The 24,738-nt window shown below is 43.4% G+C and overlaps 9 protein-coding genes across 12 annotated transcripts; 3 read left to right on the forward strand and 6 right to left on the reverse strand.

The window, feature by feature from the left end:
* The first annotated feature begins 503 nt into the window (after positions 1–503).
* Positions 504–1,871, forward strand: LOC119554529 (ras-related protein Rab-43). Its single transcript, XM_037865479.1, has 4 exons — positions 504–825; positions 895–979; positions 1,152–1,408; positions 1,460–1,871. The coding sequence occupies exons 1-4, from the start codon at positions 613–615 to the stop codon at positions 1,562–1,564; spliced, it is 660 nt and encodes a 219-aa protein (XP_037721407.1). The 5' UTR covers positions 504–612; the 3' UTR covers positions 1,565–1,871.
* LOC119554530 (ADP-ribosylation factor-like protein 5A) lies at positions 1,847–3,148 on the reverse strand. Its single transcript, XM_037865480.1, has one exon. It carries the CDS (start codon positions 2,641–2,643, stop codon positions 2,104–2,106), a length of 540 nt encoding a protein of 179 aa, XP_037721408.1. The 5' UTR covers positions 2,644–3,148; the 3' UTR covers positions 1,847–2,103.
* A 398-nt stretch (positions 3,149–3,546) lies between these two features.
* LOC119552828 lies at positions 3,547–5,852 on the forward strand. Its single transcript, XM_037862682.1, has one exon. The coding sequence runs from the start codon at positions 3,590–3,592 to the stop codon at positions 5,681–5,683; it is 2,094 nt and encodes a 697-aa protein (XP_037718610.1). The 5' UTR covers positions 3,547–3,589; the 3' UTR covers positions 5,684–5,852.
* Positions 5,847–7,590, reverse strand: LOC119552830. The gene is made up of 2 exons (XM_037862685.1): positions 7,364–7,590; positions 5,847–7,023 (listed from the first exon to the last, which is right to left on the reverse strand). Exons 1-2 carry the CDS (start codon positions 7,530–7,532, stop codon positions 6,164–6,166), a joined length of 1,029 nt encoding a protein of 342 aa, XP_037718613.1. The 5' UTR covers positions 7,533–7,590; the 3' UTR covers positions 5,847–6,163.
* Positions 7,591–8,843, forward strand: LOC119552831 (selenocysteine insertion sequence-binding protein 2). The gene is made up of 3 exons (XM_037862686.1): positions 7,591–8,246; positions 8,309–8,529; positions 8,583–8,843. Exons 1-3 carry the CDS (start codon positions 7,738–7,740, stop codon positions 8,807–8,809), a joined length of 957 nt encoding a protein of 318 aa, XP_037718614.1. The 5' UTR covers positions 7,591–7,737; the 3' UTR covers positions 8,810–8,843.
* A 39-nt stretch (positions 8,844–8,882) lies between these two features.
* Positions 8,883–10,560, reverse strand: LOC119552829 (gustatory receptor for bitter taste 66a). The gene is made up of 2 exons (XM_037862684.1): positions 10,303–10,560; positions 8,883–10,241 (listed from the first exon to the last, which is right to left on the reverse strand). Exons 1-2 carry the CDS (start codon positions 10,541–10,543, stop codon positions 8,896–8,898), a joined length of 1,587 nt encoding a protein of 528 aa, XP_037718612.1. The 5' UTR covers positions 10,544–10,560; the 3' UTR covers positions 8,883–8,895.
* Positions 10,561–10,725: 165 nt separating this feature from the next.
* LOC119552832 (bax inhibitor 1) lies at positions 10,726–12,908 on the reverse strand. Of its 2 annotated transcripts, XR_005219735.1 has the most exons (5): positions 12,642–12,908; positions 12,014–12,467; positions 11,379–11,549; positions 11,177–11,317; positions 10,726–10,963 (listed from the first exon to the last, which is right to left on the reverse strand). XR_005219735.1 is itself a non-coding variant. In XM_037862687.1 (4 exons), the coding sequence occupies exons 1-4, from the start codon at positions 12,707–12,709 to the stop codon at positions 10,925–10,927; spliced, it is 732 nt and encodes a 243-aa protein (XP_037718615.1). In that variant the 5' UTR covers positions 12,710–12,905; the 3' UTR covers positions 10,726–10,924. The 2 variants fall into 2 exon arrangements, 1 of the variants encoding a protein (XP_037718615.1); XM_037862687.1 differs by lacking the exon at positions 11,177–11,317 and having other exon boundaries at positions 12,642–12,905.
* Positions 12,909–13,697: 789 nt separating this feature from the next.
* Positions 13,698–20,054, reverse strand: LOC119553721 (cleavage and polyadenylation specificity factor subunit 6). 3 transcript variants are annotated; one of them, XM_037864304.1, is made up of 7 exons: positions 19,647–20,053; positions 18,236–18,955; positions 17,278–17,418; positions 16,555–17,021; positions 15,808–16,107; positions 15,672–15,740; positions 13,698–15,156 (listed from the first exon to the last, which is right to left on the reverse strand). In XM_037864304.1, exons 1-7 carry the CDS (start codon positions 19,710–19,712, stop codon positions 14,961–14,963), a joined length of 1,959 nt encoding a protein of 652 aa, XP_037720232.1. In that variant the 5' UTR covers positions 19,713–20,053; the 3' UTR covers positions 13,698–14,960. The 3 variants fall into 3 exon arrangements, with proteins under 3 accessions (XP_037720232.1, XP_037720233.1, XP_037720234.1); XM_037864306.1 differs by lacking the exon at positions 13,698–15,156 and adding an exon at positions 15,258–15,509; XM_037864305.1 differs by lacking the exon at positions 17,278–17,418 and having other exon boundaries at positions 19,647–20,054.
* A 3,745-nt stretch (positions 20,055–23,799) lies between these two features.
* On the reverse strand, positions 23,800–24,232 carry LOC119554883. The gene is made up of 2 exons (XM_037865971.1): positions 24,042–24,232; positions 23,800–23,988 (listed from the first exon to the last, which is right to left on the reverse strand). The coding sequence occupies exons 1-2, from the start codon at positions 24,130–24,132 to the stop codon at positions 23,846–23,848; spliced, it is 234 nt and encodes a 77-aa protein (XP_037721899.1). The 5' UTR covers positions 24,133–24,232; the 3' UTR covers positions 23,800–23,845.
* Between the last annotated feature and the right edge of the window lie 506 nt (positions 24,233–24,738).

The raw sequence follows: 24,738 nt of genomic DNA on the forward strand, positions 1-24,738 counted from the left end.
CGTAACGATACGATCTACGTAAATAGATTTCCATTTCTAAATGACCTGTGCGAGCAGGCATGTGGGTATTGGGAAATCGTGTAAATTAGTTCAGTCCAAACTTTTTTCAACTAGTAAAAGAGAAAACAATGGAAATTCGACCCATAAAATTTAATGATTGTACTAATTGACTAATATGTGTAATGTATATATTTTCACATTTTCTTTATTTGTATGAAGTACATTTTTGTATACTTTTAGTGAAATATGCATTTATTAAAAGTTAAAACCAAGTCATTGTAAAATTACCATACTTCTGGGTAAGTTATAGACTTAATTAAATAAAGTAAAGAAAAAAAAAAAGAAAGAAAGTAAAGAATTGTGAATTTGAGCTTTCGATTGAACTAACGGTTGATAAGAATATCGATAGCTATGGCTGCCGAAACCATCGGTAAGTGGAAATGTGGCCGTACGCCGAACAGCTGAACTTGGAACATGGTCACCCAAGACCCGTGGGCCTACGCATCTCTAACGTTTGGAACAGCTGATTGCGTATCAATTAAATAGTTTGTTGAAAAGAAGAAAAGAAGGCTCGCAGGCATAAGACTTGACGGCCAGAACGGCGGCCCAAAGATGACCGCTCGCAATCCCCAGACGCTGATGGCACTGCCCAACGAGGAGCACTTCGACTTCCTGTTCAAGATTGTCCTTATAGGCGACTGCGGGACGGGGAAAACCTGCATAGTGGACAGGTTTAAGACAGGAAACTACATAGAGCGACATGGAAACACCATTGGCGTGGACTTCTCGATGAAGACAATCGCTGTGGAGGGCAAGCAAATCAAGGTGGCCAGAGGATTACCCAAAATCCGACGCCCTTGATGACTAACATCCCTTCTCGTCTTTTCTTTCCAGCTGCAAATCTGGGACACTGCTGGTCAGGAGAGGTTTCGCACCATTACGCAGAGCTATTATCGCTCCGCCAACGGGGTCTTAATTGGTGAGTCCCAGTATCTTTCGGTTTCGGGGCATACGCCCATCCATTTGTCATGGCAAATATGTTCTACTGATAACTGCCGAACGCTTTAAAGTAATTGCCTGACGCTGATTTTAATAGCAGCCCTCCTTATCAGTAGGGTGTTTATTTACTGCCTTGTGTTTTCCCCCCGCAGTTTACGATATCACCAAGCGGTCTTCCTTCTCCAACCTGCAAAAGTGGATCGAGGAGGTGCGCAGGTACACGGCTTCCAATGTCCTCATAATCCTGGTGGGCAACAAGTGCGACCTGGAGGAGCAGCGCGAAGTGGACTTTGAGGAGGCGCGCCAGATGTGTCAATATATACCTGAGATCCTGTTTGTGATGGAGACCTCCGCCAAGGAGAACATGAACGTGGAGGACGCCTTCCGCTGCCTGGCCAACGAACTTAAGGTATGTTTAGCCCTCTTAAAGTTAGTCAATCTAATGATTTTCCCATGCCAGCGGCAACACGATGCCAACAATGTGGAAGAGGTGCCGGAGAACACCATCACCTTGGGCCAGGGAAAGCCTTTAAAGAGTTGCAGCAGCTCCTGCAATCTCACCTAGATATTAAACCCACTAATCCCGCTGTTTATTTTGCTTTTACTTTTGTGATCAAATTGTTCGTGTGGCTATATTTTAGAATGCTAATGTTTTAACCTAATCCTAGACACTAACTTTTACACAACCATGTATTTATTTTAGACGATAGAGTACAAACAATCTCACACATCAGCGAATCGAGCCAACAATGTCAATTACAAGGCAATGCTCAGAGAGGCAAACACGTCCACTTCTCTATTTGTAATTTGTATTCAATTTGATACGCGATACGCGACAGTGTCGAAATAAACTCGTTTATTTTGTAATTTTATTGGAAGTATCGTTAATTGGCTTAGCTCCTAGACATTATCCATATACACGTAGATTTAAATCATTGAGGGTCTCCTGTTCAGACGTATTTTACACTAAATAAAATTGGCTTGGCAACAACTTTTCAAACAATTTGGAAACGCTTACAAATTGTTTATATCAAAATTGGTTTACTTTCTCTAGACAGCTAGTCGTTAATGAATAATTAGCTAGTATGTAGCGTGTGTGGCGGGTCATTTGTTCTTGATGCGCTGCACGATCCACTCCAATCCCTGATAGAGTCCTTCGCCGGTGAGCGCACAGCAGGCCTGGATGTGCCACTGGTGCTTCTTGATGGAGGTGAGGTCCAGTTGCCGCGATATCTCCGCCGCCGACATGGAGCCCTTGAGGTCCTGCTTGTTGGCATAGACCAGCAGACTGGCCTTGCTCAGATCCTCGTGCTGCAGCATCCGGTAGAGCTCCTCCCGCGTGACAGCCAACCTTTCACGATCCGTGGAGTCGATGACCATGATCACCAGCTCTGTGTTCGTGTAGTACGTGCTCCAGGCGGCACGGAGGCTCTGCTGGCCGCCCAAGTCCCAGACCAGGAAGTGGATATTCCGCCAAACGACCTCCTCCACATTGGAACCGATCGTGGGACTCGTGTGGACGACCTCGTTCATCAGGAACTGGTACAGGATGGTCGTCTTGCCCGCGTTGTCCAGGCCCACCATCACCAGCTTGTGCTCCTCGTTGCCAAACATCCGCCACAGCCGCGATAATAACAGTCCCATATTTGAATCTCGTTTTGTGTATAATTGTTAAATATGCTGCAGCTGCTGCTGGTGGCTGGTGATTTGATTTCGGGCGATGACGGCGATTGCCTCACACACAGGTTATCTCGGTTGGCCTGTGTGTGTATGCGTGGTGTTGGTGTGCGTGTGTGTGTGTGGGAGTAAGTGAACGTGAGGCTTTGTTGTTGCTCCCCCAGGCGAAGGCGAAGGCCTTACTGTAAATTATTCACTAATTTAACTATGCACTCCACACACACACCCAAATTACTGTTGTTGTCTTCGCCAAATGGGTTTTTCTATTCGAGGGTTCTGCTGGCAACTTCCTGGTGGCTGGTGATTTTCCCTCGGCTGGTTTTCCTTCTTGTCGGCGCAACGACTGGCGGGGCTTCGTTTGCGCGTCGCAGTGGGCTAAGAACTGCCGTAGTGGTTAATTTAATTAACGCAGTTTTAATTAAAAAAGTAAACAGTAAAAGTGATTAATTAACATCACTGTCGATAGTGTTGCGCTGTGGCAAAAAAAGGCAGTGTGAGATAGCGAGGCCATTTACATTGTAGTGTTGGAAAACGTTTCCAGGTAAAATGTAAATTAGTAACTAAAATGTTTAAAAATTAAATTAAATAGGTATTATATAAAAATCACTTATTTTGTGTTTCTTAAAATATTTTAAAATTTGATTTTGATTTGACTTTGATTTGTTTTTATTGTCCCTTTTTGATTGCCTAAGGTTTTTAAGAAGATACCAAACCAATATCAATTTTTTAAGTAATTTTCATAATCCCATTTATGATTTTTATAAGTTATTTCGCTTTTTTAGTTTTTGATGTTATTTTCACAAACCGTGACTCGAAAGTTTCTCGTTTAGCAACACTGCCCATATTGCAGTCATCTGTTCGTGGCGTTTGTTGTTGTTGCTTCTGCCCACTAATTAGCTTCCCACCGGTTGCAATGAAAATAATTGCTTACCTGGTGCTCCTGGCCCTCGCCATCGCCCAGTCCGACGCCTCCAGGTCCGCCACATCCGACCAGGTGACCATCAGCGAGTGCCCTGCCCGCAGTGTGCCCCAGATTCGGGCGGAGGCGTCCGAATTCGAGATCTCGCTGCTTTTCTACTACGTGTCCTGGGCCAGCGAAGCTCGACAGGCACGTCTGGTGTACAATGGACTAGCCCACTACTACCAGGAGTATGCCTACTTCGGGGCCATCGACTGCTGGCACTTGCAGTGCAACTGCAGCCGTACACTTATGCCGGCTCCCGGCGTCGTTGGAGCAGGAGGTTATCCGGACAAGTGGCCCACCCTGGTGGTACGTTACGGTCAGAGGCAGATGCTGCAGTACCAGGGCGCGTGGAGCTTCGAGGAACTCGCTCGGTTCATGAATCATCTGCTTCAGCCACTGGACCGGGCACACAGCAGTCAGGAACTGGCCGCCATTCGAAAGCATTCTGATGCAGTTGTTCTTGGCCTCTTGGACTCGCCGGATGACCGGGCCTACAAAATGTACCTGGGCGCCGGGCTGCGCTGGCTGGAACTGGACCCCGAGAGGAATATCCGCTTTACGGTCAACTTTGGCAGCAGCGCCAAGAAGATGCTCAAGTCTCCGGGGGCCAAGCTGCCCCAGTTTGTGGTCATCGACAGCCGGAATGGAGTGCATACGTTTAATAGCACTTCCGTGGACTGGAAGGCAATGGACATTCTGCGCTGGGTACGGAACACACTTAAAAACACATCGCTGTTCTCCAATGGCTATGGTACTCCCATGACCATCGCCATGAAGGCGCGTCATGTTCCCGTGCTGGCCATGGGTGTTCGAATGAATCAGTACCACCATGCGAGTGTCATGGGCGAGGAGATGGCCAGCGCTCAAAAAAAGCAGTCTGAGGGTTGCGAAGATTACTGGAACACAGTGAGGGAACAGCCTGAGGAGTCCTTCTCCCATTTGCTAGTTCCCAAGGAGCTATTTCGGGAATCTGTTCAACCTCACACCTGCTATCCCGCTTGGAAAATAAACAGAGTCACGCTAAAGAACTACTATCGCATCAACAGGTACCTTGACCACTTATGGAGACAGTACTCGCACCAGAATGACCGAAGGAAGCGAAAGGTACCCCACTTGTTGAGGCTGCACTCTAGAAATCTTTGCTTGGCTCACTCGCAGCATGGAACGCCGGCCATGAAGATCGGCATTGCAAAAATGGTAACTAAATACGGTCAGCTCATTTGGCAGCACTCGGCAGAGAACGCCGCTCACAATCGATCGCTGGGCGTAGTGATCTTCGATTCTGTGAAGTACAGAGACTATTTACATCAGCTTGGCATTCAGCAACATCATCAACAGGTCCAAGTTTTCATCTTGGATGCGGCTGAGGAGTCCTTGTATGTGATGCCACAACAAAATACCTTCTCGTATGTGGCACTTAAAGATTTTATACGGAGATTTTACGCCAGAACTTTGCCAAGGATTCACAAGAATGCGCCTGCGACTAGAGATTCTGCGTTCAGCAGGCAATACAACAGGCAAATGCTGCTTCAGGCGCTACTGCGACAGAATGCCACCAATGTGGTATTTATGCATCGTCCGGACTGCGCTTTATCAGGTGTCTTGTCGCAGGCGTTCCTGCAGGTTTCGGCGCTACTAAGCAGCTCCGAGGTGCACTTTGTGCGCTTCGACAGCCAAGCGAATGATCTGCCCTGGGAACTGGCCATGCCGATCTCCCCCTCACTGGTGGTCTTTCCCCGGGCAAAGCCCACCGAATCCATGGTGTTTCCCACCGATGTGCGGATCGATGTCCAAAGCGTCTTTGCGTTTGTCATAGCCCAACTGGAGCCGGAGCAGCAGGTGCGTTCGGTCCTGACCAGCTGCAGGCGGCGAATGCGAAATGTCAGGAGCTGCCTCGACTTTGCCCGCAACCTGGTACTCCAGCATGTCAGCCAATACCTCAAGTTTTGGGAGATCTATGAGCGGGAACGGGACGTCATCCTGTCCCATCTGAAGGAATTCAACGACCTGCACATGTCCATCGAAAGCAGCATTCGATTATAGCGAAATGCCTCCGAACTAAATCCTTAGTTAATACTTACCGTTGATAATTCCAGGGTAAGCAGATGCCTACCCGCTATCCTGTAGCACGTAAGTCAAGTTGTCTCTTCATAAGGTATTTAACACTCATATTTGTATCAAATAGGAAATAAACAAGAGGTATAGCTGTCGATTCAATGTCTTTATTTAATATTCGTGAAATTAATCCAATGAACAAAACAATAACGGGAAAAATATGGCAATTCAAATAAAATTCGATTCGAATTTTTGCTTCATCAACTGAGACGATCTTTGTTATTAGCAAGTTGTTTATTTATTCAACATCGAAGACGCCAAGCAAACAATTAGTTCACGATGCCCTTGAGCATGAGGGCATTTTGCATATATAAGCTTTTTTTCTTATCTGTAAATGTAACGAATTTACTGAGGAGTGGAGTTTGGGAAAAAAATGAAATTCATTCTGTGCAAAGAAAGTCCACAACTCTAATTAATAAGGAAAAGTTGTGCCAAGTGCATATAGCTGGCATTTACTTGAGCAAATCGAAGTTTTTGGAGCAAGTTCTCCGAGTATAGAAGACACTTCCTGATTTCTCCCTGGTTCATACGTTTGAATACATTGTGATCCTTGTCCAAAAAGAATTCCAGCCGTCCAGCTCGCAGATGATCCACCAAATGGCTCCACATCTCCACCAAAAGATTGCCAAGGTCCTTTTCCCAGTCAACCGTTTCGATTCGATGGAGCAAGACTGTTTTCAACATGTAGCTAGACAAGTGAGGCAACTGCCTAGCGTGGGCGTCACGTAATCCCTTCATCAGTCGTAGAACGTTCTTCAAATTTTTCGAATCCTTCATCATTTCCCGCTCCCAGTGAGGAGCACATACCATGAATGTGGTTTTCGATTTACCCTTCCTCTTTTGCGGAATTGCGAACCAAGGCCAATTTTTGCGAACCTCAGCAGAAACCGGGGGAACAGCAAGCGGCCACTGCCTTCCAGTAAATTCGATTGCCGGCACCAAATCAAACGATATCGAGCGACTTCCACTAGTGGCTACGATGGTGTGGGCACAACCATATCCTTCAAGTGTATAGCTTAATTTGTAGACCCGTCCACCCGTAGTCGAAAGTGTCTGCTTTGACTGAAACACCTTATGAAATGCAATGCGCAGCCAATCTTGAAGGTTAACTCGATTGACCCGTTGGGGCTGCGTTACCACAGTACCCGCCTCCAGGTAGATAAACCCACTGTCGAGTGGTATCGGCGTAATGGACAACGGAAATTCGAGTTTCATGTGCATGTCAAATTCATCGGGAACATTTAGCTTGACGCGATCCAAGTAGCTTCCTAAAATAAAATATATTAGTAAGCATTGTATAACGTTGGCGTATCACCTCTCCCTAAATACTTTATGACTTCCTGAACTTAGTTTAAAGATAACACAGTATATAGTAAAACTTGATTTCATACAATTCTGTCACCATAAAATACATTTTTCTACAACTTAAACAGAAAGTTGAATTTTTCCAGGAAAAAATATTTTTTTATAATGTTGCTCTTAATAATGTTTCTCCCGAGATAGCTTAGCAAAAGAAACATTTATAAACTAAGTTATAGAAAAAATATTTGTTCTCTAATTCTTTGTAACTGGAAATTGTTGCACTTTAACTGTAAATTATTAACTTACCGCCCAGACTAAGACCGTCGAAAACGTCGGCAAATGTATCATCCACCCGTTTTAGTTCGTCAATCACATAGTTTTGGATTTCCTCAGCGTCTTTTGTATATTCGGCGCGCTGTTTATCAGGAATTAACAATTTCTCCAAAATCGCTTGCATATGCGTAGCGAAACTCATTTTGACGCGATCGGTAAAATATAACTGAGTGGGAGAAGAATCTGGAAGCAAATGCTGAGGCTCTTTCTGGGGATCCCCTTTTTATGTGCCGCCTACGGTCGTTTGGCATCACTGGTTCTTTTTTATCAAATGTGGTGAAAACGGTTGTACACCACACCCCCGCGATTGCCAACACTGTTTTAGAGATGCTCCAAAGCCACCAGAAATGTCCGAAAAAGTAAACCTCGTAGATCAGAGCACCTACATCAACCTGAAAGAGCGAGACAAGGACGAGGACAAGGATGCGGCGACCAAGATCACACTGCGCAGCTCCAAGTTCAAGAACAAACACAGGAAGCCGGAGCAGCAGGCCTCGCTTCTGGACTTTGTAGTAAAGCCGCGACCCAAGACCCAAAGGCAAATCAAGGCTAGGAAACTTCAGAGGCCCCATTTACCTATAATAAACAGTACTTATATAGTAGGCAAACCCAAGGGGAAAACCCGAATTGATCCCAAAAAGAAGATCACCAAGTTAAAAAGATCCGTACGAAGTTATCGCACCTTGAAGAAGGCGGAACGGGACGTTGCGCAGCGAGAGCCCGAGGAAGAGATCCAACCGGAAGCCATTCCGGTGGAGCAACAAGTCCTGGAGCTATACCTCGTTGAAATTCCCACACCCAAAGTCAGTCCACAAGGAGAGGAGATACATTCCATACATTCCCGGCGTTTCAGAAGGTATGCTGCCCCTACTTACACTGCTTGTGAAAGATAAACATATAGTTTACATTCCTCCGCAGCTATTGTGACAACTGCACCCGCCCTCGGCTCAAAGAGTTGACCCTAAAGTTGCTCAAGGATCTGGACCGCTTCCAGAAACGCGCCTTTGCCAAGAACGAAATAAAGGCTCGGGCACATCCCCGCCTGGTTTTGGGCTTTCGAGAGGCTCTGGCCAGACTGAGGATCAACAAGGTGAAACTGCTGATCCTGGCCACCGATTGTGAGATCTGCCCGGGTGAAAGTGAGTAGACCAGTCGCTTGGAAAGCAACTGATAACAATATTCCCTTTAACAGGTGGTCTGGATGAGACGATAGAGGGTCTTAAACTCCAGTGTCAGCAAGGAAAAGTTTCCTACTGCTTTCCTATGGTTAGAAGAGAGCTTTCCCATGCCCTCCAAAAGCGGGCACAGATCTCCTGCGTGGCCATCTTGGACTTTGATGGAGCTAATGCCACATTCGCTGATCTTCTCATCGAGTTGGAGGACGCTCGTGCCGAGTACAAACGCAGGACTGCTTTGTGAGAGTTTATTGAGTGCCAAAGACAGAAATAAATGTGCCGAGAGGTGCACCAAACATTGAATAAAAAACATCCGAGTAACCCAGAGCCTTAGCCCGTCGGAGTCAGCATGGTGGTGGTGACCAGGTCATGTAGTGTGGAGCTGCCATTATCCATGTCGGTGGCCGCGCCAACCAAGCCGGCGGTGTCATTCAACGAGTTGAAAGTCTGGATGGCCTCTTTGGCCTGCTGGGCGGCCAAATTGAACTGAATCAAGATGATCAGATAGCTGGTGATCCCGCCACTCACGCCATACAGAGTCTCCATGTCCAGTGTGAAGAATCCACAGGCAGAGAAGTCAACGGAATGGTTGAGCAGCTTTAGCGACAAGTGGTTCACTATTTCGTAGAGGAGATTATCATCGGCCACCACACCGCACTTGTGCAGACTGATACCAGTGCGCTTGGAAGCCTGCGAAGTCTTCCAGCTCAGGTAGATGAGATACACACACTTTCCGGACGTATAACTCAGGGCTATGACCGTGATAAAGGGATTCTTGGCAGAACGGAAAAGCGATGGAATCGATTGAAACTGTGTGGCGCAGTAGAGGAAATACAATTGAGCTGTAAAAATTAGAAATCCATAGGCCATTAGCGATAGGATAGGGTAGCTCCATAGCTCGTTCATGGCTTTGCCAATCTCACAAATCTCGTCGTGCACCTGGCACAGGTTGTTCAGCTTATCCTCAACCTTGGCGGCATTTCCCAGCTCGCTTTCGCGGATCATGTTCGAGGCCAGGGGATGAGGTGGAGGTTTACCGAAAACAGCTTCAATTGGCTCACCGAAAGAGTTCATGGAGTGCGCCACCGGTGCCACCTTATTCCTTCCCGAACCAGACACCGAACGCTTGCCAATGGAACCCATGTCCAGGGCTCCCAGCTCCTTGTACAGATACTCCAGATTACTGTCATACTGCGGCGGCTGGGAGCTATCTAGAGGAGGTGCCAGCTCCTGATCGCCCCGTAGCCACTGTTTATACTTCTCGTGCGTGGCCACCAGCTCCTCCAGCGTGGCATTGATGGCCTCGAAGCGTTCCTTTAGCGCATAAAGCGAAACGGCAAACCAGATCTTGTCCAGCGTATTGATGAACGTCGGAATGGCGGAGACTACCCACAGCAACGACATCCACTGGCTGTAGTCCACCAGCTTGACGTAGGTGGCCACCAAAATGGACAACTCAAAGATGACCGTCATGATGAGCATGATCCGGATGCGCCGACCAATTGTGCTGTTGTCCATCACACACTTCTCCTTGTAAAGGCGCTCGTCCACCAGGCGAATACGCTCGTAGAGCTCTCCAATCCTGCCCTGGTTACGTAGGGCGGTCAACTGGTCGGTAGCCATCATGATGAGACCAATATAGGTCAGGAACAAGCCTATCACGAAGGTCAAGGTGCCTGTGAAGAACAAATACCAGAGTTATACGTTCACCCCTTCCAAGTTTCACGCTTCACTGACTCTGCGAGGCCTTGAGCGTGCGGTCCTCCTCCCCGAAGGAGTAGATTAGAATGTTGTAGAGCACCACGTAGACCACCAGAGTACATAGCATGTAAATCATGCCACTGCGGGATTTCTCCAGCAGATTCCTACTACGAAACTTCTCCAGATCCTGGGGCAGAATTCCGGCTATCTTGGATATGAAGAACAATTGCTGGAACTGCTGCAATAGGGGTTGCACAGTGTCCTCCGTCTGCGCCATGTTGTTCGATGGATACTAAAAACTGGAATGACCAACTCTGTCCAACATTAAGCTATTACCTGCAGCTTGCACTTAGCCTAATTAATTGGCCCTCCGTCCCACAATCGATACTATCAACATGGTTTATCTACGGCGCCATGTTCGGTGAACTCCATTTATGGATAATAATATTGCGGATGAGCTGACTTTTTGTGGTTTTTATTAAATGGGGAATTTGCCTTGGTTTTATATTGAATATTTGTATGTAAATTTAAAGCCAAATGTACACGGCATTGTTTATTTTGTATGCTAATAAATTTTTAGAAAGAGAAAACTTTAAACCTCCCGATTCCTTGTCAGATGTTCATGTCTTGGGGGTTGGTATTGTTATTAAAGCTTGATTTAGTTTCTCTTGCGACGTTCGTTCTGTTTTCGCTCCTCCTGCAAAATAACGAAGAGTATTACTACACTGCTCCCCAATGGTGCCAAAGCATCGTAAATATAGTTTCACAAGCAGCTAGAAATCTTTGCAAAAGGTTTCTTTCGCAGTTCCCGGAAATAAATATACTTCCCACAAGTGGTTTTAAATAAGACCTGAGTATCCTAGCCGGACTTTGTGAAAGTATACTTATTGCCCATGGCTGCTCGAAATACCGTTTGAAATGGTTTTTCACATCGAATTTCAAATTGGAAAGCTTTTGCAAAGTGACCAGCAACTGTTCGAGGATTATCTGATTGAGGTGATTCGCCCGATTCGCTTCGGCATGAATCTCCTTAAACCATGAAGGTCTTGAGCTGAGTGAGGTGGCTATATAGCAAGTGATCGGTGGAAGAAACCCTTGCCCCGAGAACCTACCTTTTGCGTCAGGATGATCAGCAAACGGCGGAACATGCTGAGCACATCGAAGAACAGATCTAGAGCGTGTTGCACCACATCCCGGTTTCCATTCCGGCACTTCTCCACTATGTTCTGCGTGTCGTACACGATGAAGGCAGCCATCACGAAAACACCGACGTAGAGTTGAGTCTAAGAAAGGGAAAAAAATCGTATCATTAAATTGAATAATAGCGAAAATAAAAATTTACGAATGTGATAAAGGAAAAATATATTTAATATCTGTAGAATGATTTGCCATTTCTTACATAAAGCAGTATTGTATATTAAGGGATGATCATTCTTGGTACAATAATTTTTCCTGACGATACTAAAAATGTTAATTAATTAATTTTACTATTATACATTAGTAACATATTTAAACAAATTTAAAAAAATATAAATTGGCAGTTATCAAAGTTTAATTTTCATGTCTTGGTTAAAGTTAGGTTTGCAATTGATATGACAACAATTTATTTAAATTGGATTTTGTGAAACTACAGATGTGCTTGCGAAACAAAACTATTTATAAACTATAGATGGAGCTGGTAGCTGGGACCTGCTTGTGCAGCTAAAGAAGGCAAGTAGACTTTCAGCATTAACGAAAGGGAACTTACCACTTGGACAAAATAGGACTTGAAGACCATGTTGAAGAGACTCAGGAGAGCCATGGTGTTTATGACGCTGACCAGCATACCGCCGAGATATAGGTACTTGCCCTGCTCGGCCAGCAGAGCGGCCAGGGAAAGCGAGATGAAGGTGACGAAGGTGCCGGTGAGAGCCGACAGGATGATGGCCGGATTGATGCTGCATATGTAGCCGAGGAGCGGTCCCAGAGTCTGTCCTGAGCAGAAGCCAAAGGCATAGAGCATGCTCAATCGTGTGTAGTAGTTCTTGCCGTCATCCTTGTAGAAGTGCAGGCCCAGGACCAGGATCAGAGTGGCCACCGCCGCCAGGACTCCGAGATCGAGGAAGTCGCGCATCTGGAGCAGGGCTCCCATGGCCGTGGCGGCGGCAGTGCTGCCCAGGACCATGTATACCTTGGACAGGTGCTCGCGCACATAGGGCTCACTGGGGAAAAGAAGTAGGAGGAGTAGTACTCATGAGTATACCAAAAATTTCAAGGCCCATCGATCCATTGGGCCGATGACCAACTGTTGATGTGGTCAGATACCAAAACAACACGTCAGTGTGACGCACTTGGACCCCAGACTTTGGGGTGACCCATCGGCATGTAATACTTACTAACGGTCCCCGAGGCCGTTCATAAACGTCTGGAAACGGTCGTGGATGTGACTCGCAGTATCTGCCATTGTGGTCTTTCTTTCTCGCACTTGCTGTTCCTATTTTCCGGTTAAATTATACTTTAGCTTGTCGATCAAACGGAGGAGTGAATGTGAACTGTTGGTATTGAAGTTTTCAAACTGACTGTTTACTTTGCAGGGCCTACTCGATTCCCCGTTTTTGCCTTTTCTTTCTGTATTTCACAAAAGTTTTCTTTATCAGGTCTGTGTTGAGTAATTCAATACAAATTGGCCACTAGAGCTGCTCGATTGGCTTTTTACCGCTAAATTTCTCCACCTTTTACATTACTCTACGTAGAATTTCATAAATAATACTTAATAATGGACGCCCACAAAAAGTCCTGGAATGTGCAAATATAAGTATTTCAATATAAATTATTTTATAGATTTATAGTTTTACCATTTTTTTCGTTTATTAAGATTAAGATGTTTTTTTTCTAACTATTAAAGTCATAATGCCGCCAACACTGCTGATAAGGGAGTGTTTTGGCTTTTTTACCTGTGTTAGTGTTGGGTAACAGCCGAATTTCCGGAACCTTCGAGATTATTACGTGACGTGTGGTTCAGTTGCGCGCGCTACCTTCTTTCCATTTGAAAAGTAACGAAGTTCAAAAGGTCTTAAAATATAATTTTTTATTTCGCGCTAAATCCAAACAAGTCAAATGACGTATTTTGTAAAAACATAGTGCAATGTTATTTGTATTTTATAAATCATAAACTATGCAAAATTGGTGACTAATATACTGTTGTTCATAAAACAAGGGATCTCGATAAGGTTTACAGCCTATAAATATGGGTCCCGTTCGAGTAGGACAACTTTACCTGCTTTGGCATGACTTAACAGACAGTATTCGTTTGTATTATATCATATGTAGTTTGTTCATCAAGATCACAATCACAGTTTAAATTGTACAAGACATCGTTAAGCTCATAATACTCATAACACCTCTAGGCTCTCGCTTTGCGAAGAGTTACAGGTACTTTTTAAATCGTAGGCTTGCGTTAACAGAGGTGTAATTGTAATTCAGGAGTAGTGCGACATGATCTTAGTCGAGCATCGTTTACAAAATGTATGTACAAATAAAAAGTAAAGCTATAATTTAAAAAAGTAAAATTTAGATGATACAATAGGAGGGCTAAGTTGTGTAAAATGAGCCGCGAGTAGTACAGTATCTCGGGGGGAGCTTGGATGACTTTGTTCTTTTTTAGGAACCTATGTTAGGAACTAACAAATTCGAGCGTTAGTAAAGTTAACTACGCTAAATGCGGTTAGGACGTGTTTATAGAGTAATTTAGTCTAAAAATCATGGTATTATGGCAAAAATCACTCACTTATTCTATACAAATTTCGGATGGGATCAGTCGTCATTTAAATGCTACAATTTCACTCACACTCAGTCACAGGCACACAAGTATGATCGACTTAAATTTATATGGTAAATAAAAACAATATAAAACAAATGCTTCGAAAATACAACAAAAGAATCGCGTAATCTTTGCAAATACATTAGGGCTAACGATTTCCAGCCTCAGTCGGCGAAATGATTTTGTTAATATAACAATTTCAATGTAAACTGCACGCACAAGTGCAATAATTTTTGTCATTTTTTACATACAATTTTGTTGTACAATTATAAATTCATTAACTAATAGGATTAGGTTTGGTTTTTATAATAAGAGTACAAGAAGACACACAATGCAAGACAGTTTTGGTGGAGGTTTTTTTTTCTGGAACAATTATTTTTTCATACGTTTATGTTTTATTAAATAAACCGAAATTTTAGAGTACAATAATATTGAAATTCTGCTGCGAAGACGGCGGTGCAGGATTGCTAGTGGTTTGTTGTTTGATGATCCAGTGCCCATCAGTGTCTAAAATGTCCCGCGCTGACTGTCCCTTTCAAGTCCTCCATCTATCCTCCTGCTGCTAACTTTGCTGTCGGTTTCACTGCTGCTAAGAGTGCTGGGTTGAGAAGTTGAAGAGGTCCAGAGACAGTCCCCGTCCGTCGTTGGTAAAATCTTGTCAGCATTTCGGCTTATTATAGTATGTCTAGGAGAACTATGCTGTATGCCATATTCATGTCCTACGTATTGGTAATGTTAGATACAAATCGAAAATCTGTTAATTGTGGCTAGCTTGTCATCCCACCAAGCTGCGGCTTATTGTTTGTTAATAGAGTGTGTTTAGTATATCTGTGTTGCATCTTTACTCTTGATTACTGAATCCACTGGCGCTGCTCCAATCCTCCACTTGTGGCAATCAATGCCGGGAACGGTGCTCCTCGCGCCTGTCACGATCGCGCTCCCGCTCACGTTCACGGTCCCGATCCCGGTCGCGCCGCTCCCTGTCTGATGATCGGTACCTTTCACGGTCCTCGTAGTACCGCTTTGAGGAAGGTGCTTCTGCAGCCTCGGCGACAACGGGCTCCGGGGACTTTCGCGGACGTACCGATCGGCTGTTGTCGGAGAATGGGATTAATTAACTATGGGTTCACATTTAGAATTAGAGATTAATTCGCTTAACTGTTTTCTTGTTTGGTTGCAATTATTTTTCTATAATTAATTTAAGCTTATTAATCTTAAAATAACATATTTTAAGTGATATTTTTTACCTAAATTTAGTTTAAAAAAATGTTTGTTTTGAATTTCTGAAAGTTCTATGCAAAGAACTGCAAGTTACCCATAATGGTTTTTTCTTTAGAAAATAAACCGAGGTATACACAATATATATAATGAAGTACAGTTTTCACATGGACCGACAAAAGCAAACGTCGTGACAAACTAGGACATGGAATTTTTCTGAGTTTTACTGCAAGAGTAAAAATATATAAGAAGATTGATCGTAAAGAAACATTTTTTCTGATAAAAATGAAGCGACAACAAAGTTATTAAATGTAGGATAATGACAAATTTATCTGGATCTTTCGAATGAGACAGCGAAGCGAATTATATGCAGTCGAAATTGTTTTACCTGTCATCCCTGTAGTGATCTGGAGCTTGCCGTTCCCGTTCTCTGCTGCGTGACCGCTCCCGGTAGCTACTGCAAAGTCAATTAAATATTGTATATTTTTATTTGTACTTGAAATACGTTTTAACATTGAGCTTACCCGCCATCCCGTTCACGCTCGCGATCCCGATCGCGTTCTCGCTCCCTAGAACGCTCGCGATACCTAGACGTAGATCGCTCGCGTCGCTGCCGACTGCGATGGGATCGCTCCCTGGACCGCGACCTTTCGCGCCTGTTGTAGCTCTTCGCCTCAATGCCATGCAACGTGTCCTGCAGCGAGCTGATCAGGATTTTGCAGCGCTCGTCGTGCGCTACCTTGGACTGTTTGATCAGTGAAATGGCCGTGACCAGCGTCTCGATGGCGCTCGAATATTCACCAGCGGCCGCATCAGAAACAGCTCTGAAATGGAAGAATAGGATAAATAAAATTGCATACAAATGGGAATCCAACATAAAACATTTTATCAAACTTTTGTTGGAAACAATTTTTGGAATGCATGGATTTGTTTTAACTATTTATTTATGCGCATGCATTTTCATTTTTCATACCTATTGCTGTTATTTTTGGTAAATCAATTCTGTTGAGTATGAGGTTATCAGTCTTAAAAGTTTTATTATCTGCCTGTGTTTATATGCAGGGCCTGTTCTCGTTTTTACTGTCCATATGGACCTTTTATTACTGACCAATTTTCAAAAGACAATAATGTTATATCATCTTAAAGTTTATAAAACTACTTTATATTAGTAATTCTGTTAGAAATTAAATGTTTTCAGAATCGAACAGTTTAAATCAATTTACATAAAGTTTACTACAGTAGGCAAGAAAATGAACGGTCTTTGCACCCACCTGGCGATCGCTGAACTGCTGACTGTGCGATTTCTGCTCATCACCTCCTCGAACTCCACCTCCGTGAGTTGGGGACCCATCTGCTGGGGATCGGGGAAGGGACCCGGTGGCTTACCCTGCGGTGGCGGCCAGGGACCTCGCGGACCATGCTGGGCGAACTGGGGCGGCGGTCCGTGCTGCGGCGGCATGTTCATGCCCTGCTGCGGTGGCATATTCATGCCTGGCTGCGGACCGGGGGCTCCGTGGGGCGGACCACCCATGCCCGGATGCTGGGCAGGACCGCCGGGTTGGTTAAAGAACGCCGGATTCACGTGGGGTGCGGGGGCGCCGTGTGGTCCTCCCGGACCTGGCGCTGGGGGAAGGCCTCTGGGCGGTCCCTGCGGCGGGAAACCACCGTGCATGGGCGGACGACGCCAGTCGGGACCCGGCGGACCCCTAACGGGCATGCCCATGGGTCCTCCTTGGAACTGCAAAGCAGAAAGATATGGATTAGTTAATATTCTCATATATGAAAACAGGATCTAGGCTATGGAATGAGTTGGTGTTGCATGGGCTGATCTGTGGAAGTACTTTAAATGTTCTGAATACATCGCTTAAGACTAAGTTAACTAAGGTTAACTTAAGTTTTGTTAGTCTTTGTTTATCTCTTTCTTTTTCTTGCTTCGTTAGAGTATATAGTATGACAGAGATTATAAGAGGACTCAGTGCTTTAGGGATTGTTACCATTGGTCGTTGCGGCGGTCCGTTCGGTGGACCTGGTCGTGGTCCGCCTGGCCGCTGACCTGGCCATTGGCCCTGCGCTGACGGATACCGTGGTGGCGGCTGTTGGTTGCCCATGAGCCCGCCTTGCGGATGCATCGGCGGCTATATTAATACATATTACGTTTTTGGTGGAGTAGTAGTTGTTGTTGTGGGGTAGAAGTGTGCGTAAGCGTTGTCAAAGACATGGAATAGAACATAAATCGTAATACATAAACATTTTATATAACAATAGCTGGGGATTTTACATTTACAAATACTAGTAAGGATACGGAATTTAAATTAAAAGTTAATCTTCTTTGCTTGGAGCCAGAAAGCCATTTTATGTCTTTCGGACTATGGATTTCATTTAATTACAATGGGGTTTACTCGATTAAAGGTCTATAGCTAAAGTACAGAAAATATAAAGAATACAAAATATCTTAGGCTGAGAAGTGCTACAAAAATTGCTCTGAAATTATTTGTAAATACACCAAAATAAAATATAGAACTTAAAATCATAAACAACAATCTTAGAAACTTAGTTATTACGACAGTTTGAGTTTAGTTTATAAATAATCAAAAGAAATATGAAATATATATCGAGTCGTATCTAATGTTTTCTAATATTAAAAACTTATTTTGTACGATGGCTGAAGTTTAATTAATAAAATTACAAAATAAACATTAGAAATAGCCGCAAATTTAGATTGATCAATGGAACTAGGGCAATTTCGTTTATAAACTATACATGAAGTCGTATAATTATGGTTTCTAATTTTACTTAGGTAAGAAAATTTTGCATTCAGAACAATTTTAATGATAGTCGGAAAATAATAAATGTGAAGAAATGTAGAAACAAAACAAAATAGAGCCGAGCAATATTTCTACGAACAATGAGACCTATTAGGGCAATGCGGGGGCTAGTGAAATGGTTACACACCTGCATACGTGGTGGTCCGGAGTTGGGTCCGCCCACCTGGGGCACCTGCGACATGTGCTGCGGCCGGTACTGGCCCGGCTGCATGATGGAGTTCATCCCACGTGGCGGATGCCCTGGCGGTCCTCCTCCCTGCGGTCCACCTGGATGTCCAGAGGGCATTGGCCCGCCGCCCATGCTGGGGGGTGCAGGCCCCCTTGGCGGTCCATTCTGCTGCGGTGGCGGCACCGGACGTGTCTTCTGCAGACTCTCGAACTGGGTGAGCGCCTGCTTGCTGGGGTACGTAACCACCGGCGCCTGGCCGTGCATCTCCTTCTTGGGCAGCTGGTCGAGCACGGCGCGCAGACTGGACTCGGATCCCAGCGAGATGACGCTGAAGCCCTTCGACTGGCCGTTGGCTCGGTTCTCAAAGAACTTCACCTCTTGCAGGTCATTCACGCCGATGTCTCGCAGCGAGTTGGCGATATCCTGGTCAGTGGTCCACCAAGTAAGATTGCCTACGTACAGTTGGTACCGCCGGTTCATTGTCGGAGTGAGGCTACCACCGCTCTGATGGTAAACTCCATTGGGACCGCCGGAAATGCGTTCTCCGGACTCCCCGGAGCCTGGTCCGGCGGCTCCATCTGCGGAGGGCGTGCCGCCGCCCCCGCCACCGGAAGCAGCAGCCTCGGTGGGACCGCCTATGTCATCGTATAGGTCCACTCCATCACCACCAAATTCGTCCTGTCGGGAGAAAGTGAAATATCGTTAAAAAAGAGATTAACAAATGGGGATAGGAACTATAAAAGCGTCCGCTTTGCATGTTTGTAAAGTAGCATGGATCAATCGCTTTCTAAAATAACCGGAAACTTTGGGAAAGTATGTTGTTGCAAAATGATATTTATTTGAACTAATGGTATAGAAGGGTGTCTAGTTTGATAGTATAAGTAGTATATAAAGATATTCAAAACATGTGTATGAATATTGCAAGAAACAAAAAAATGGGGTTAGGACTTGGTTGAAAAAGTTAAACCTTGTTATACATACAAGCAATGTTTAAGAACTCTATATTTTAGTATTCCTTATCCCTGAATTCTCCCATATCGAAGGAGGGATGGGATTAAGAACAATCTTTGGTTTTCTTGTTAAAATCGAAATATTAAAAAACTCAATATCTAAGATCCCTTGCTTACAGCCTCCAAAGTTTAGATGTTATAAAGGCAAGCTTAAGGAAATCGGGTATACCGTTTGTGTGACTCTTCCTAAAATAAGCTATGTTGTAACCATTGTTTAAATCATAGTAAGTTCAAGAATATCATATCCCATGATATGCAGCATTCCACCCCCTAACATTTTTCTTTCGCACATCGATCCACCCTAGTGTATACATACACACGCGCCCTGCCAAGCGACTCCTTCCTTTTCGGTGGCTTACCTGAGCCTGCCCGGCAAAGTCCTTGTCCAGGTCCTCCGCGTACAGATCCAAGACCACGTCGGCCATGCTGAGCCGGAAAAAGTGCTCCTCCTGGACCTAAGTACTGATTTTTCACCGCTTTTCCAACTTTCGCACGCACACAATCGCACTCGGCACTCGTTCCGTCTCTGTCCCACTCGCACTCGCGCCTCGTACAGTTTTCAGAGCAAGCCGGAGCAGAAACCGGCGTGCTGCTCCTCGCTTTTCCGGGGGAATCGCTCCCGCTGATCAACCAGCTCGCAAATTGTGCAATTGCCTTGGCACTCTGTCGTCCGATGGTGCGAAATCCAAAACTATTTACATTCTACTCGTGCACGAACTATTTTCCCAATCTTGCGAAAAATTGTCAGTAAAATGGCGGCAGGGATGCAAAATATATCAAAAAAGTATCAAAATATCGATATTCGAATAAAAATAAATATTTATATCGTGATATTTTTTCACCGGATATATCGATGTTATCGGTATTGCCGATACTCGATAGTGGCTAAAGGTGGCTGTCTCTGCTGTGATTGTACAGCCGTAACCAAACCAACCGATTGATTGCTAACTAAAACTGTTTTTCAAATTCAAAATTTATATATTCTTAAAGTTAGAGGAAACTAGTAAGTAAAAACAAACTTTTAAGTAATGTTTAGAAAAATCTTGTTATTTTTGATTTTTAAGAATCCACCCAATATTCTCATTAACTCAAATCAATGGTCGACATCAAACAAAAGCCTTCCATAAATTTCCCTTTTAATTTAAACTATTCTGAATGGTAAAAAATGTAACTCCCAGTAGACCACCACCGAGCATATATTAACTTGCATAAATTACAAGCCCTGTCCAAAAGATAAAGCCATGTATAAATTACATTTTCCGGCCCAAATGGATGCTGACCGTGTCACTTGCACAACTAGACAGCGCACTTGGCCAAAGCTCCAAATTTAGAATTTAAATATAGCAATTAAGCTGATTTATGCAGCCCGTCCGCGAGTTACAATAATCGCCGCTAACAACTCGGGTCTCCGAAATCTTCGAGCCTAACTGGATGGAGATGGAGGCTGGGAACCGCGGAGAATTGTGGCGCCGTCGTCTTGGCAACTTGTATGCAAATGCGAGGGGAAAAATCCGCAAAAAATCGAGACAACATTTTTTAGTCGGGCATGTGAAAAACACATATCCCGAAATCTAGTGCATGATTAGCCACGTTATTCTTGTTTCGCTCTTAGTTTTTTCTTTTTGGCAGTCCACCTGCTGGTATTTAGTAAGTATTTAACTTTGGCTTTTTGACTCCCATGTGTTAGCCGCGTTAATGAATTGCCTTAAATGTCAATTACCACTGGCTTTTATCGTCCAATCTTAGCAAGCGGCAATTATAATCGTTGCTCTCCGCCTCATGCAATTGTGTGTTTAATTAACGACAACTGTTTGACTGCTGGATAATTGCGATCTTTAGGCCCGGCCACTGCAATCAATCGATTAATGGATGTTTCTGCACGAACCTGTGAATTTGTAATTGAGCTATTGGAAATTGGACTTTTGTTATTTGCATATATGTTATCTTACAGCCGAATGGGTTTTCAATTCAAGGTGGGCGGTTCTTCGCAAAGCGATTACGCAGATGGAAATTGGCCGGTGTTGGAGGCGAGGGTGCAGCCAAATTAAATTCTTGGCTAATCGCTGACATTTCTGGGGCAGAATTGCCATTGAAGGTGCGACGTCGGAAGGGAAGGAGAGTTACACACAAGAATTTTATATAATACTTAAACCTCTATGTATTACCAATTTGCATAAAATATTTCATTGTTTTCTTTTTTGATTTTGGAGGAGAGAGATACACATAAAATGTATATGAATTATTAAAATAATTAACCGTCTAGTACTCTTTTCCTTCAAAAATTGTATACATATGTACATATATTTCATTTTTGGAAGAGAATCATACGCACATAGAGTTGTAAAAAATCTTTTGCCCTTGTTTTGATAATTATAAAATGTTTTTTATTCTAATATTGAAGATAGACATATAAGTTATATAGAAAACTAACCGTTTAACCTTTTTTTCTTAAAAATGCATATTGTTTTTTTTCTATTTTGGAACTTTAATGGTTTGATTCCTATAGGAATATATATACTATAGTATAGTTGTCTAAATCATCGGCCTACTATGAACGTATTGATTTAAATTTCTCTGTTCCGCAAAGTAGTTATTATTGCCTTTTATTTATCACAGAATATTCTATCTAATCTATCAAATGATAGAAAATCCTATATCTCCTAAAATATTTTCATGATACCCCTTAAAAGTGTAAAGTTTTTAAATATGCTTATAAGATAAACCACAAACTAATTTAAGGAACTTTTCTTTATGCGACTTGTCTTGTTTCACACTTAATTGCTCATACGCAGTGTGGCCTTAGCTGTCTCGCATAGAAGTTGTATAAGTGTTATTTGATGTTTGTGATCACTTAGATCTACATAATGGCCCGCACTCATATCTATTGCCCCCCATCGGCCGTTTCGGACGTGCGTAAGTCATGTCAAAATTTATTGCGTGACCATTGGCCGGGATACTTTATCATAAAGCAGCACCGCAGCTACCAAAGTGCCAACTTGCAACTTCCCAGCTTTAGCGGATCCAGCAGTTGGGCAATGAATACCCAAAGAACATAAATCTCACACCGAACACCAGCCATCAAGTGCACCTACACAGCACCGCGATTCGACTCGATACGATTCAGTTCGGTTCGGTCCTGGCCAAGTGTCGAGGTGCCAATTAAGGCTACACACTGCTGGGTATTTTGACCATATCATACTGCATATACTGCACTCCATGGATAATTTTTTCTCGCAGCCAACTCTTTTGAGCGACCAAAATGGACCAGGCCGAGTGTCATTTGATTCTTGTGGCAGCCTGGCGGCGTTTCATGCGCCTTTGACATGCAACCAGGTTCCAAATCCAAATCCAAAGCTCCATGCAGAGTCGGCACAGTTTACACGAATCGCCGGCAGACCAACCAAACAACCAACAAACTAACAAAAAGCGAACAAAAATTACGAAATTTGTCGTCTGACAAAAAGCTTAGAAAACGATATAAATTAAATATACGATTTTGGTGCTCATTAAATGTTCACAACTTTGGGCCCAGCAAGGTATTTTTCTTATTTTTTCGGTTGCAAAATTAGAACATCGCTTTGGGAAATCGCCAAAATGCAGTTAATTGTTTTAGCTCTCGTTTCTGTTAGTTTTTTTCTTCTCGCGATTGTCACAAATTGAATAATGTCTCAATTGCAAAGCGGAGCACTTGTAGCACATTCAAACATTGTTTTGCAAACTGTTTGCAATTGTTTGCCGCATTTTAAAGGCGACTAATTACGTGGCGATCCGGCTATCGGGCCTATTGTATAATCGTGCCGTTTGATATATATCCTGCGCCAGCTGGCCGATCCAGAGAAAAAAAGTGAAAGGCAAACATGCAACGCCCACTTCTCACCGGGACATTCGGTGACCAAGTATAACTAGATTATTACATAATTGTTACCATTTGACTAATTTGCCTTTCGGCCAGATAAAAAACGAGGAAAGCGACTGTACACTGATAAAAAATGTAATAGTAAAGAGAAATATCTGCATATTGTGTTCAAGATTTCGTTTTAAATATTTTAACTAAGTACATACAAATAATTTTATTTGAAAATATTTAAATTAAGGTATAAAATATAAGTTTTGTATTTAGTCATACTTCCTTTAAATATAAATAAATTTTAAATTTTTAACTGTTAAATTAAATATTTTCATATTCAAAGTAAATAAAAGCCGCAATGAATGAAAAAAAACCAAAAAATATTTAAATTAAAAAAAGAAATCTTTGAATTTACTGTTTCTTATCAGTGTAGGAAAGGGGCTCAGATCTGCAGGCCATTTGCCGTGTCACGGTGGTTCACTGGCCACTGGCTGAGTCGCTCCACTGACCAACTTTTGCCGCCATCCACATAACAGGCCGACAACCGGCTCCCAGCTGAGCCACTCCGAATATGGGTCACCTACGTGAGCCAATCCATGCACCCCATGCAATCTTAATTGCCAATCATCAAAGGAAGCCAGCTGAATAAAAGGAGAAAAAAGCAGTTCAAACAAAAACTAAAACAGCTTTAATTCCGGGACTAATTCGATTCTACAATCTGGGCTGCATTCTTCCCGAAAAGCTACGAGTTCTCTGGCAGCGACTCAGCTTGCTAAACCACTTGATGTAGCCTCTTTTAGTGTGAAACTGCAAAGGTCGCTGGAAATCCTTCAGTCCAGATTGTTGGCAGCCAGCTAAGGGAATCAAAAAACTTATATTAAACATTAAAAAAAAATTTTTAACCAACCCTTGGCATCCTTCTTTTCCGAACGAGTACTTCTCGTTGGTGGCCAGACACTGGGCAAGTTTATTACAACCAGACGTGATACGCAAATCATTGCAAAAACAACTAGGAAATAATAATAATAAAAAAACGTTACTATCACAATTTTTCGAATAATCTTCGTTTTAGTTATCGTGTGTTTGACTTGTGTGTAAAAGAAGGCAACTGAATGAAAATGCCACAGCCAACTGATTGAGTAAACTTTTCCCGCTTCGCTTTCATAAAAACGCGTGTGAGTTTTGCAATCCAGAGTGGCGAGAAGCTGACCAGACTGAGACTCGTACTCGTTCCAGATCGAGATCTTGGTCCCCCATCTCTGCCTCCATTTCCATCTCCATCCACGACATGGTGCAAATGAAATGGAAAATGAAGCCAAAGCGGGTTTCACTCGAAATGGGGCAGAAAAGCCGGCACAGCGATGCCTTACATAACCGGCCGTAGAAAATAGCACTTGTGCACTCAGCTAAATTTTTTGCTACCTTACTTAATTATATTAAGGCTTAAATACAGAACAAATAATATTTCAGTTGGGGGAAAAATACCAATTTAAAGAGTTTGTCTAAATGTATTTTGAACACATGCAGTCTAAAGTCTTCAATTAAATGCAAATTATTCCTTATCTACCAAAGAAACATGTTACAATATATGATAATACATACTA

The sequence above is a fragment of the Drosophila subpulchrella genome, chromosome 3L, assembly GCF_014743375.2.
Source record: "Drosophila subpulchrella strain 33 F10 #4 breed RU33 chromosome 3L, RU_Dsub_v1.1 Primary Assembly, whole genome shotgun sequence".
In the NCBI taxonomy this organism is placed as follows: Eukaryota; Metazoa; Arthropoda; class Insecta; order Diptera; family Drosophilidae; genus Drosophila; species Drosophila subpulchrella.

Excerpts from the sequence above, each read along its gene's own strand:
- LOC119554529 (XM_037865479.1), top strand. The coding sequence starts at position 613 with ATGACCGCTCGCAATCCCCAGACGCTGATGGCACTGCCCAACGAGGAG. Across the intron at positions 826-894 it reads TGGAGGGCAAGCAAATCAAG|CTGCAAATCTGGGACACTGC; the intron begins GTGGCCAGAGGA and ends TTTTCTTTCCAG. Across the intron at positions 1,409-1,459 it reads GCCTGGCCAACGAACTTAAG|CGGCAACACGATGCCAACAA; the intron begins GTATGTTTAGCC and ends TTCCCATGCCAG.
- LOC119554530 (XM_037865480.1), bottom strand. The coding sequence starts at position 2,643 with ATGGGACTGTTATTATCGCGGCTGTGGCGGATGTTTGGCAACGAGGAG.
- LOC119552828 (XM_037862682.1), top strand. The coding sequence starts at position 3,590 with ATGAAAATAATTGCTTACCTGGTGCTCCTGGCCCTCGCCATCGCCCAG.
- LOC119552830 (XM_037862685.1), bottom strand. The coding sequence starts at position 7,532 with ATGAGTTTCGCTACGCATATGCAAGCGATTTTGGAGAAATTGTTAATT. Across the intron at positions 7,024-7,363 it reads CGACGGTCTTAGTCTGGGCG|GAAGCTACTTGGATCGCGTC; the intron begins GTAAGTTAATAA and ends ATTTTATTTTAG.
- LOC119552831 (XM_037862686.1), top strand. The coding sequence starts at position 7,738 with ATGTCCGAAAAAGTAAACCTCGTAGATCAGAGCACCTACATCAACCTG. Across the intron at positions 8,247-8,308 it reads CATTCCCGGCGTTTCAGAAG|CTATTGTGACAACTGCACCC; the intron begins GTATGCTGCCCC and ends ATTCCTCCGCAG. Across the intron at positions 8,530-8,582 it reads TGAGATCTGCCCGGGTGAAA|GTGGTCTGGATGAGACGATA; the intron begins GTGAGTAGACCA and ends TCCCTTTAACAG.
- LOC119552829 (XM_037862684.1), bottom strand. The coding sequence starts at position 10,543 with ATGGCGCAGACGGAGGACACTGTGCAACCCCTATTGCAGCAGTTCCAG. Across the intron at positions 10,242-10,302 it reads CACGCTCAAGGCCTCGCAGA|GCACCTTGACCTTCGTGATA; the intron begins GTCAGTGAAGCG and ends TGTTCTTCACAG.
- LOC119552832 (XM_037862687.1), bottom strand. The coding sequence starts at position 12,709 with ATGGCAGATACTGCGAGTCACATCCACGACCGTTTCCAGACGTTTATG. Across the intron at positions 12,468-12,641 it reads AACGGCCTCGGGGACCGTTA|TGAGCCCTATGTGCGCGAGC; the intron begins GTAAGTATTACA and ends TCTTTTCCCCAG. Across the intron at positions 11,550-12,013 it reads AGTCCTATTTTGTCCAAGTG|ACTCAACTCTACGTCGGTGT; the intron begins GTAAGTTCCCTT and ends TCCCTTTCTTAG.
- LOC119553721 (XM_037864304.1), bottom strand. The coding sequence starts at position 19,712 with ATGGCCGACGTGGTCTTGGATCTGTACGCGGAGGACCTGGACAAGGAC. Across the intron at positions 15,741-15,807 it reads GAGCGTGAACGGGATGGCGG|TAGCTACCGGGAGCGGTCAC; the intron begins GTAAGCTCAATG and ends TTGACTTTGCAG. Across the intron at positions 15,157-15,671 it reads GATCACTACAGGGATGACAG|CCGATCGGTACGTCCGCGAA; the intron begins GTAAAACAATTT and ends CTCCGACAACAG.
- LOC119554883 (XM_037865971.1), bottom strand. The coding sequence starts at position 24,132 with ATGATTTGCGTATCACGTCTGGTTGTAATAAACTTGCCCAGTGTCTGG. Across the intron at positions 23,989-24,041 it reads GGAAAAGAAGGATGCCAAGG|CTGGCTGCCAACAATCTGGA; the intron begins GTTGGTTAAAAA and ends TGATTCCCTTAG.